This window comes from Osmerus eperlanus, unplaced genomic scaffold, assembly GCF_963692335.1.
Source record: "Osmerus eperlanus unplaced genomic scaffold, fOsmEpe2.1 SCAFFOLD_624, whole genome shotgun sequence".
NCBI classification, from domain to species: Eukaryota; Metazoa; Chordata; class Actinopteri; order Osmeriformes; family Osmeridae; genus Osmerus; species Osmerus eperlanus.
In genome coordinates this window covers 1,222-12,500 of record NW_026911112.1, presented here as the reverse complement: position 1 = coordinate 12,500, position 11,279 = coordinate 1,222, and the positions used below count along the sequence as shown (strand labels likewise).

Genomic DNA, 11,279 nt, shown 5'->3' with positions numbered 1-11,279 from the left:
CGGTCTGCCTTGCTCTCTCTGTAGGACTGCTGTCTAGTCAGGTTAGCTACTCAGTCTGTTTGTCTCTCACTCTCTCTCTCTGTCTGCCTGTCTCTCTCTCTGTCTGTCTCTCTCACTCTCTCTCTCTACCCTCTCTCTGTCTGTCTCTCTCCCCCTCTCTCTCTGTGTGTCTCTCTCTCTCCCTCTGATGTTTCTAGGCTTTGAAGCGTCACTCTGACGTGTTTTCATTCCTCCTGTGTGTCTCTGTGGCAGAGGCTTCTCTTTCTCTCTCTCTGAGGAGACCTTGACGTGTGTGTGTGTAGGAGTGATTAGCCATTCCCGGGGTAAAGGTCAGTCTGTAAGAGACCCTGGACTCAGAGGACACCGGAACGGGGCCTCGTCCAATCAGAGCTCCAAACCTTGACCTGTGGACACTTACAATAGCTCCCATTGGGCTAGGACTATCGGCGAATAAACGAGACACCTCATTGGGTACCTTTATAGCCATTCCAGCAGTGATTGGATAGATTCTTCATGCTTTATATCCATGATGGGCCCCCTGGCTGGGCTCGCTGGTCCAACGCAATAAACGACAGTGCCGGCCTCGCTCTGCAGCCTCCACCTCACCCTCCCTGTCCCTGCCCCAGCCCCCACCTCCCCCGTGATATTACCCAGGCTCCTCTCTGCCACTGGAGTGTGATGTGCCGGGCCTCTCTAATGTTTTCATGCTTTCCTTAAAGCCGCCATCAGAAACCTACCTAAGCGGAGCTGGTGAGGAGAGGGAGGTGAGGGGGGGAGGGAGGGAGGTGAGGGGGGTAGCTTGGTTCCACTCCAGTCACCCGGAACGTTCTAGACGGGTGGAACTCGGGTTCAGCGCTTAAGAGGCCGCTGCGCTCGTCCACCTGAAGGTCAGGTCAGGGTTCGTTGAGGGATCAAGGGTTATATTAGGGCTTTGGTATCTTACAATGCTGCAGGTCAGGCTGACCGGCAGGCAATAACTAGGTCTAACCCCTCTAACCTCACTGAGGGCGACTCTGCTCGAGGGCCTTGCTGCTCTGCTGTTACAGAGCTTCACTTAAACACGTGATTTTATTATTTCTTTCCTCGCTTGTCTTCTTCCCTTGTTTATTTATTTTTTCCTCTTGTCTGTTTTAACGGTGTTGTTACAGGGCGCAGCGCCTTGGAAGTTGAATGTGGATGTGGGACCGTAACAGATCGGAACACTTTCACTCGTCTGGTGGGCTTGCATCCAGACCTGGGTTTTTTTTCCCTCGCATGTGTGTGTGTGTGTGTGTATACACTGCCCAGCTGGACTGCTGTACCAGTAGATAGCTCCTCATCTTTAAAAGGAAATGCTTAGACAGAAGTGTGTGTGTGTGTAGCTTGTCTCCGTGGAGGGCGATGGGTCTCTGTGTTGGTGGCTGTGAAAGGCAGGCGATGTTTTCTGTCGTGTATTCAGGCACTTTAAGCCATTCTGTGTCGTGTTTTTTATTTGATTTTTTATGGCGTTCTGGTGATTGTATTAGCCTTTATCTGCTGTCTCACCCACCCTGAAGCCATTACCGAGTGTGCCGCAGCGCTGTGTGTGTTGGACTGCTTGTGTGTGTTTGAGAGTTTTAAACCCCCCCACCCCCTCTCTCCACCCCCTCCCCTGCTTATAACCGGAAACAGGGTTTCTGAGTAGTGTTAGAATGGTATAAAATTAAAATATAAAGTAACTTTTGGCAGGTATGACTGAGCGGGGGGGGGGGGGGGGGGAGGGAGATGGAACACCAATCCCAGCTTCTCTCCCCCCCTCCCCCTCACATTGTTTTCCTTGCTCCCCCCCCCCCCAACTCTCCTGATCATGGATCAGTTTGGGTCTTCCCTGGCTGGGCTCGACCTCCAGCCCTCTGGACCTCCTGTGATGCTCCTTCCCCAGAGAGAGCTTCCCTCCCCAGGGACAGAGAGAGCTTCCCTCCCCAGGGACAGAGAGAGCTTCCCTCCCCAGAGAGAGCTTCCCTCCCCAGGGACAGAGAGAGCTTCCCTCCCCAGGGACAGAGAGAGCTTCCCTCCCCAGAGAGAGCTTCCCTCCCCAGGGACAGAGAGAGCTTCCCTCCCCAGGGACAGAGAGCTTCCCTCCCCAGGGACAGAGAGAGCTTCCCTCCCCAGAGAGAGCTTCCCTCCCCAGGGACAGAGAGAGCTTCCCTCCCCAGAGAGAGCTTCCCTCCCCAGGGACAGAGAGAGCTTCCCTCCCCAGAGAGAGCTTCCCTCCCCAGGGACAGAGAGAGCTTCCCTCCCCAGAGAGAGCTTCCCTCCCCAGGGACAGAGAGAGCTTCCCTCCCCAGAGAGAGCTTCCCTCCCCAGGGACAGAGAGAGCTTCCCTCCCCAGAGAGAGCTTCCCTCCCCAGGGACAGAGAGAGCTTCCCTCCCCAGGGACAGAGAGAGCTTCCCTCCCCAGGGACAGAGAGAGCTTCCCTCCCCAGGGACAGAGAGAGCTTCCCTCCCCAGAGAGAGCTTCCCTCCCCAGGGACAGAGAGAGCTTCCCTCCCCAGGGACAGAGAGAGCTTCCCTCCCCGGGACAGAGCTTCTGTGTTGGCCAGCCAGGTGTGTGTGTGGTGGTGGTGACTGATTGTAAGCAACCCCACACTCCCCCAACTCCAAAGTGTTGGAGGTGAATTGACTGTGTGATTGAGGAGAAGCGTGCCTGTTTGGGAACACCAAGCTTTGCAATACTGAAACAAGTATTTATTACTCAATAACTGCTAGTTCTGATGTGCTTCTTGCTTTGTACACGGTTTTATTAAAGTATTTGGATAGTTTTTTTTCTGACCTGAAATCTACTGTAGATTTTGCAATATTTTATATCACAAACTATGATATTGCTTTCCTGTGAATACGTTTTGTTTTGTTTTTTTCTAGAAGCATTTGATCTTTAGCATGCTTACTTACTGCTGTAAAATAGAAGGGAAAAAAATGAGTTATTGCTTTTGAAGTTTATGGAATTTGACAATGAAAAAAAAAAACACTATTTATTTTAATTGTGTATTTATGTATATTTACCATTAGTCATACTTGTTTTATTCAGAAAAATAGTTTTTCTCCTTTTTTGAGCAGGGAATTGTCTTTTACATTCCGGAATAAACATGACAAGCACAGCCAAAGTTCTCTACTTCCTTGAGATCGCAACTCCCAGTCGGTAAGAAATAGAAACTGACCATCACACAAACTAAAACTTATTTCACAGCTTTGCATTCCTTTCATCATTCTGTCGCCCTTTTCGATTTGGTGTATTTGTATTTACACTCAAATATCCATGATTACAACTTACCAGACATACACAACCTGACATTGATTACAACCTGACATTGATTGCAAAAACAGATTTTTTTTTTTAACAAAGGCATAAACTACATATTATGTGAAGTATAGAACTCTGAGCACTTTAAAGATACAGATAAAAAATAAAAAGGCTGATGCTCTAGCGTCCTCTTGTGTCAGTGAGTGGGATTACACCTCATGTCCTCACAACTGATTGGCTCCCAGTGGGTTTTCATTTGGCTTGGCTTTTCATGTTCCCATATGTTACATCCATCCTGGTTCTTTAAAATGGTCTTGGTTCCACCTCCATGATGGTTCTGTCACTCCATGTTCCTCTCGGAACATCAAACAGTGTCTGCAACACCCCCCCCCCCTCTCTCTCATGACCATACTACAAGTCAGTATATTTGTATTACAGGGAAAAGGCTTGTATGAGCGGTTCTCTGATAAAGTCCGGTATGTAGACGTGATAGTTAAGCTATGGCCACCAGGCGTGTTAAGTGCTCCCAGTCCTTTATCGAGAGCCAAGCTACAGTCACCTCTCTATAACATTTTATATATATATGGTCGTAACCCTACTTACTTATTCTCCCCCTAAGTTAAAATGTAAAGGTGAGCTGAGGCCAGATGTTTCCTGTGGTTATAATAGTCCTGGTCTGCAAGCTGGCACCCCCCTGTGGAGAGTCTCTGGTAAGGCAGGCAGGTGGGGAGGGGGAAGGCTAAGTGCTGCTGGCCGTGGCGTGAAGGAGGGTGAACTGGTCGATGAGGCTCTTGAAGGTGATCCTCTTCTCTGGAGATTTCTCCCAACACTTCCTCATCAGCGCATAGACCTGACACACACACACACACACACACACAGGTTAGGAGAGTACTGTAACAGAGGTACTGAAGCCGTTCGTCTAAAGGGACTGCGTGCATCCTCACCGGTTCGGGACACATGTCTGGACGAGGCAGCCGTTGCCCTTCCTCCAGGATGTTGACCAGTCGGGTCATGGTCATCTGACCTTGGCTTGGACCAATCATCTTCAAGAACATCTGCGAGGAAGAAGGGGTGTGAGTCATGATTAAGAGACAACTGTGTTCAGTGTGTGTGTGTGTGCGTACTTACGGGCATGGGGTTGTAGGCACTGTTGCAGAAGGTGATGAGCTCATACATGGTCACACCGAAGGACCAGACGTCCGACGCCAGGTAGAACTTGCAGTGGATCAGACACTCTGGAGCATACCTGCAACAGGGGAACACATGAACACCTGTCCTGCCCCAGGAACACACACACCACGAGCATACCTGAAGCAGGGGAACACATGAACACCTGTCCTGCCCCAGGAACACACACACCACGAGCATACCTGAAGCAGGGGAACACATGAACACACACACCAGGGGCTCCCTGACCCCCCCCCCCTCCTCACCAGAACACAGGGCTGTCCTGCTCCCCCTCCTCACCAGAACACAGGGCTGTCCTGCTCCCCCTCCTCACCAGAACACAGGGCTGTCCTGCCCCCCCTCCTCACCAGAACACAGGGCTGTCCTGCTCCCTCCCCCCCTCCTCACCAGAACACAGGGCTGTCCTGCTCCCTCCCCCCCTCCTCACCAGAACACAGGGCTGTCCTGCTCCCCCTCCTCACCAGAACACAGGGCTGTCCTGCTCCCCCTCCTCACCAGAACACAGGGCTGTCCTGCCCCCCCTCCTCACCAGAACACAGGGCTGTCCTGCCCCCCCTCCTCACCAGAACACAGGGCTGTCCTGCCCCCCCTCCTCACCAGAACACAGGGCTGTCCTGCTCCCTCCCCCCCTCCTCACCAGAACACAGGGCTGTCCTGCTCCCCCTCCTCACCAGAACACAGGGCTGTCCTGCTCCCCCTCCTCACCAGAACACAGGGCTGTCCTGCCCCCCCTCCTCACCAGAACACAGGGCTGTCCTGCCCCCCCTCCTCACCAGAACACAGGGCTGTCCTGCTCCCCCTCCTCACCAGAACACAGGGCTGTCCTGCCCCCCCTCCTCACCAGAACACAGGGCTGTCCTGCCCCCCCTCCTCACCAGAACACAGGGCTGTCCTGCCCCCCCTCCTCACCAGAACACAGGGCTGTCCTGCTCCCCCTCCTCACCAGAACACAGGGCTGTCCTGCCCCCCCTCCTCACCAGAACACAGGGCTGTCCTGCCCCCCCTCCTCACCAGAACACAGGGCTGTCCTGCCCCCCCTCCTCACCAGAACACAGGGCTGTCCTGCTCTCCCTTCACAGTGTAGTAGCCCTCGTTGTCCTTGATGCTCTTGGTCAGTCCGAAGTCTCCGATCTTCACCCTGTCTGCGTTCTCCACCAGCACGTTCCTGGCGGCCAGGTCACGGTGGATGTAGTTCCGCGAGCCCAGGTACTCCATTCCCTGGGGGGGGTTAGAGTTAGCTGGGACAAAACCTTACGTTTGACACACCTTTGCCAGTCCAGTCTGTAGCGAGGATCTAACAGGACAAACTGACCACAATGTCAAATGGTACCTGGCCGATCTGCATGGTTATAAGGGTGTACAGGCAGATGAGAGGGTGGTACCTGGCAGATCTGAATGGCATAGCTGTACAGGGTCTTCTGGCTGGTCTTGTTGTGAGGGAGATACTCCTTCAGACTGCCAGAGGGAAGGTACTCCATGATCAGCTTGATGGCTTGACCGCCTGCGCACACGCACACACACACACACACACAATATTAGTGCTGCACCCATTAGTAGGGTGTTGTGTGAATCTGGTCCCAACCAATCAGAGGGCTGCCTGCTTGTTCAAAAGCTCCTTCAGGTTTCCCATTGGCTGTTGACCCAAATGGTATGAGGCCTTTTACACTCTCACTGTGGTTGTGTTTATTTAATGGGGGGGCATGTTTTTCATTTCCTGGGTTTGTGTGTGTGTGTGTTTTGGATGAAATGACCAAAGGGGTTAGCATGTGTGTTTTGGATGAAATGACCAAAGGGGTTAGCATGTGTGTTTTGGATGAAATGACAAAAAGGGGTTAGTATTTGTGTTTTGGATGAAAATACCAAAGGGGTTAGTATGTGTGTTTAGGGGTTGAGGGTTACACTGTTGCAGTTGTAAGACTTATTAATTTTTTTACACAGTTATTACATGGATATTACACAGAAGGAAAAAGTACATATTTTGTTACTGTACCTAAGTACTGATACCAGAAAATTCAGCTTGACTCACTCAAATGTGTTACCCATGTCTGTACTTTCTACTTCTTATATTTTCAAACCAGTCTTGATACTTTTAATCTGTATTTGTTGGCATGGTCAATACTATTTATTGGGTGTGCTCAAGCCTTCGGCGAGAGCACAACCTTTGTTCTCTCACATATATATTATTATTATTTTATTTTTTTTGCCCCCCTAAAACTCAGTCAATATTTGGCCTACATAGACAACGTAGGTGTCAAAAGTTTCGTCTTGGTAGCGATTGAGTTGCTTGTATTGGAATTTACGTTCCGTTGCATGGTTTGGGCTTAAGTTAAGTTTTTGTGGCGAAAAGTGAAGCTAACGGTGGCTAATTTGCTAGCCACAGTCACTGACGTCACTACGTCACTAACGTCACGAAAACACGCGTGACTACCTTTGGCAGAACATTCGTTTCGCATCTGTTAACTTGGGGGATAGCTAGGCTAACTATAGCTTTACTGCAAGGCAGCTGCAGAAACGCCACAAGCAAAGAGGCCAGGGTGATAACTATTTACTCATTTTACTTTGTGATATGACACACAATTGTGATGTGTAATGTACAGTATAAGCTGATATTATTAAGGAAGTACATCTACTTTCGGAAACAGTAGTCTACTATTTCACTGAAGTATTAGCATCATGACATTAGCCTGTGTTGCCCGGGCAACACATACTACAGTGGTCTATGATGTAGCGTTATCTGTTTTCAATCGTTAAAATAAACATTCCTCACATATACATTTTCGTTGTAGGATTTATTATGACATTAGATTACAAGTAAACGATTTGTGAGTGAAATTATCATTACCTGTGGTTTCAATCCAGTGTATCACTGCAACGCTGTAGCCTACGCGAGACACTACAAAAACATCTACACAGCTGTAGGAAGTCAAACGGCGACAGAACATGTTCGGCACTCCCCTTACTTAAATCAAAAGTCTATCTAACTACTAACCTGAACTTCATTGCCACAGCCTAAACTTTGTCAATCTGTTCATGAAAATAATTAATTTCAGCCTAAACCGTACAACGGAACGTTAAATCCAATTCAACCAACGCAATCGCTACCGAGACGAACACAGCAGTAGTCTAGTACTGTACCGTAGTAGTACAATTTACCGGGGCAGCTTCTCCACACAGGGCTATATCGCATTTTGCGTTGTTACTGACAATGATCGCTACCAGTGAGCTTTTTATGAATGAGCGATTTTCCACTAAATAAATGTCAAGCTTATTTACGTTTTTGGGGGCATATTTTCAGTTAGCAGATGGTACTGTTTGAATCGCGATTCCATCTTCTACTGCCGGTAACGTCGTAGAATAATCTTCAAAGGGGGTTCTTTATTAATGAATGAATGCAATATGAGTAGGCTAAATGCCTGAAAATATCACGAGAAGGGAAAACTTAAAAGGACGTTTAAGTCATAGAGATTAGGTCAATTTTTACACCGGTCTGCCAAATTTATTCGTTTTGATTCAGCTATGAGGCTGCCTCTTGCAGGGGAAATGAGAAGACATCATATTTAATTCTACACTTCACTCGTATTTTCAGTTGTAAATGAGCAGCACAAAAAAAATGCTTTTAAATCTATGTAATCTTTATAAATAATAAGTATGCATTTTAATATAAAATATACAGATATATCAGTTGTAAAAATGTCATTCAAAAACGGACCCCTGTGCAACCGAAGCAAGCAAGCACACCCTACAATTTCCCCAGAAATTGTACCCTCTCTAGTTGTCATTGCTTTTTTCAATTTCCTGGTCATCACACACACACAAAAAACGTAAGCTTGTCTACTAAGCGACCATGGAGCAAGGCAGAAGGCAACAAGAAGATTGTCTAACGTTCTGGATGAGACAGAGGGAGTTAGCGATGCCTACACGACTGAGAATAGAGACATTCCTGATCACCTGGCCCAAATGTAATAAGCAGATGTTTTTCACATTTTCTGCGGTTATTCAGACTGAAAATCTGCATCGGCATCAAAAAGGATTCCTGGCGAATGCGCTTCGGTCTATGGTGTCTTTATGTATGAATGTATTAATATGATGTGAGGTCTAGCTCCCAGCGTATATCTACGTGTGTGAGGTACTCACCCTCCTCCTGGCAGATGCCCTTGTACTTGACGATGTTCTCGTGGTACAGCTCCTTCAGGATGTTGATCTCACTCCGCAGGTTGCTGCAGGGTTCCTCTCTGTTCTCCGGCTTCAGAGACTTGACGGCCACCAGCTCCCCTGTCCTGTCTCCCCTGGGGTCATACCTGCACAGCTCCACCTTGCCAAAGTGACCCTGCGCGCGCACACACACACAGTCAGTCGGTCAGTCGGTCAGAGACATCCATGGATATGGTGCACAGAGATGGTTTGTACTTCACCTCTCCCAGTTCTCTGATCTTCTTGAGGAACCTCTTCTCAAACATGGTGGGGTCTACCTCAGGGGAGGGAACCGGCTTGATGGACGGGTCTGGGCGAGGGACAAACAGAGCCCTGATCAAAACCACCTCTATGGTATAACCCCATGCCCTGCCTATACATCTACACACAGATCAGTCAGTTCAGAGGGAGGCGCATTTAAAGATCCACCTAGTGACTGTGGCTGCAGTAGCTACATCTGGCCACAGGGTGGCAGTGTTGAGTACAACGGCCATGGGGCCCAGTTTAGGGGGAAATACATCATGAATATAAGCTGATGAAACTTCCTCCAAAACACACACACAGACAGGCATACTAACCCTTATAAACAGATAAGCTACACTGAGCTGGGTACAAGCTACACACACACACACACGTACTCTGCGTCACTATGAGGTCGATGTCTCGGACGATGGCACGGAAGAACGGTCTCTTGCGGGGGTCGTAGGTCATGCAGTGTGTCATGAGGTCGGCCAGCTCCCGGCAGTCTGGGGTCGCCAGGGGACACTCTGCCTCGTAGAACCTCTGCTTCTGCTCCGGGAGGACCAGGGGATGAGAGAGAGAAGGTGTGTGAGAGAGGTGAGTGAGAGAGGTATGTGTGTGTGTGTACCTCTGTGAGTTTCTTGTCCTTCAGGGGCACCTCTCTGTGTGTGTGTGTGTGTGTGTGTGAAAGGTGATTGAGTGAGAGGTTTGTGTGTGTGTGAGGTATGTGTGTGTGTACCTCTGTGAGTTTCTTGTCCTTCAGGGGCACCTCTCTGTGTGTGTGTGTGTGTGTGTGTGTGTGTGTGTGTGTGTGTGTGTGTGTGTGTGTGTGTGTGTGTGTGTGTGTGGGTGTGTGTGTGTGTGTGTGAGAGAGGTGAGTGAGAGTTGTGTGTGTGTGTGTGTGTGTGAGAGAGGTGAGTGAGAGTTGTGTGTGTGTGTGTGTGTGTGTGTGTGTGAGAGGTGAGTGAGAGGTGAGTGAGTGGTGTGTGTACCTCTGTGAGTTTCTTGTCCTTGAGGGGCACCTCCCCGTCGTAGCAGATCTCCCACAGCGTGGTGCCGAAGCCCCACTTGTCGGCCGCGATGGTCAGGTTAGCAGCATCCTTCACACACTCCGGAGCGATCCACGGAATACGCTCCACACACTCTGCAAACACACACTCAGGGGTTAGTGAAGAGACACACACACACACACACACACACACAGACAAGACACTCCCAGAGAATTAGACACACAGACACATGCACTCGTCACCTCCCTCCTCCCCCCTCTCTCCCCTCCTCCCCCCTCTCTCCCCTCCTCCCCCCTCTCTCCCTCCTCCCCCCTCTCTCCCTTCCTCCCCCCTCTCTCCCTCCTCCCCCCTCTCTCCCTTCCTCCCCCCCTCTCCCTTCCTCCCCCCCTCTCCCTCCTCCCCCCTCTCTCCCTTCCTCCCCCCCTCTCCCTTCCTCCCCCCCTCTCCCTCCTCCCCCCTCTCTCCCTTCCTCCCCCCTCTCTCCCTCCTCCCCCCTCTCTCCCTTCCTCCCCCCCTCTCCCTTCCTCCCCCCCTCTCCCTTCCTCCCCCCCTCTCCCTCCTCCCTTCCTCCTCCCTCCTCCCCCCCAAGGTAGAGAGAGAACAAGAGAGAGGAAGCGAGAGAGCGAGAGAAAGCGAGAGAGAGCGAGAGAGAGCGAGAGAAAGCGAGAGAGAGAGGCAAGGCAGAGAGAGTGAGAGCTAGAGAGAGACAGAGAGAGTGAGAGAGTGAGAGAGTGAGAGAGCGAGAGAGCGAGAGAGCGAGAGAGAGAGAGAGAGAGAGAGAGGACTAGGAAGGGGGTGGAGACTAGATTCTTCCCAGCTGCTGTGTCAGTATTCCCCCTGGGTGTGGGGGGGGGAGGGGTGGAGGCTAAAGACCCACAGCATGTTACCACGGCAACGGCTCTGCCGGACAGACGTTACAGACATGACATATGACGCTGTCCCAATCTGGAAGCAGAGGTCTGTCCTTGCAGAGTCATGGAGACATTACTGCTCTTCCAAGCGACAACGAGTCGGTATGTAGGTAGGTGTGTGTGTAGGTGTAGGTAGGTGTGTGTGTAGGTAGGTGTGTGTGTAGGTGTAGGTAGGTGTGTGTGTAGGTAGGTGTGTGTGTAGGTAGGTGTGTGTGTAGGTAGGTGTGTGTAGGTAGGTGTGTTGTAGGTAGGTGTGTGTGTGTAGGTAGGTGTGTGTGTGTGTAGGTGTGTGTGTGTGTAGGTAGGTGTGTGTGTAGGTAGGTGTGTGTGTGTAGGTGTGTGTGTGTGTGTGTGTTGTGTAGGTAGGTGTGTGTGTAGGTAGGTGTGTGTGTGAGGTAGGTGTGTGTGTAGGTAGGTGTGTGTGTAGGTAGGTGTGTGTGTAGGTAGGTGTGTGTGTAGGTAGTGTGTGGTGTGTAGGTA

The 11,279-nt window shown here is 50.3% G+C and overlaps 2 protein-coding genes across 2 annotated transcripts in view; one reads left to right on the top strand and one right to left on the bottom strand.

The window, feature by feature from the left end:
* The window catches only part of LOC134015634 (ribonucleoprotein PTB-binding 1-like), a 5,541-nt gene extending 3,766 nt beyond the window's left edge, over nucleotides 1-1,775 (top strand). The window contains exon 5 of the mRNA XM_062455207.1: nucleotides 1-1,775. This exon is cut by the window's left edge and continues 369 nt beyond it. The gene's annotated coding sequence lies outside the window, so the exon portion shown is untranslated.
* A 1,199-nt stretch (nucleotides 1,776-2,974) lies between these two features.
* Nucleotides 2,975-10,812, bottom strand: LOC134015633 (tyrosine-protein kinase JAK1-like). Its single transcript, XM_062455206.1, has 10 exons — nucleotides 10,776-10,812; nucleotides 9,871-10,022; nucleotides 9,277-9,427; nucleotides 8,860-8,948; nucleotides 8,582-8,774; nucleotides 5,830-5,948; nucleotides 5,493-5,665; nucleotides 4,388-4,505; nucleotides 4,204-4,314; nucleotides 2,975-4,109 (listed from the first exon to the last, which is right to left on the bottom strand). The coding sequence occupies exons 1-10, from the start codon at nucleotides 10,810-10,812 to the stop codon at nucleotides 3,999-4,001; spliced, it is 1,254 nt and encodes a 417-aa protein (XP_062311190.1). The 3' UTR covers nucleotides 2,975-3,998.
* Between the last annotated feature and the right edge of the window lie 467 nt (nucleotides 10,813-11,279).

What these genes read in the sequence shown, in the direction of transcription:
- LOC134015633 (XM_062455206.1), bottom strand. Translation starts at nt 10,812, where the DNA reads ATGTCTGTAACGTCTGTCCGGCAGAGCCGTTGCCGTG. An exon ending in AGGACAAGAAACTCACAGAG is followed by an intron (nt 9,428 to 9,870) that starts GTACACACACCA and finishes CTCCCGGAGCAG; the next exon opens with AAGCAGAGGTTCTACGAGGC. An exon ending in CAGACATGTGTCCCGAACCG is followed by an intron (nt 4,110 to 4,203) that starts GTGAGGATGCAC and finishes TGTGTGTGTCAG; the next exon opens with GTCTATGCGCTGATGAGGAA.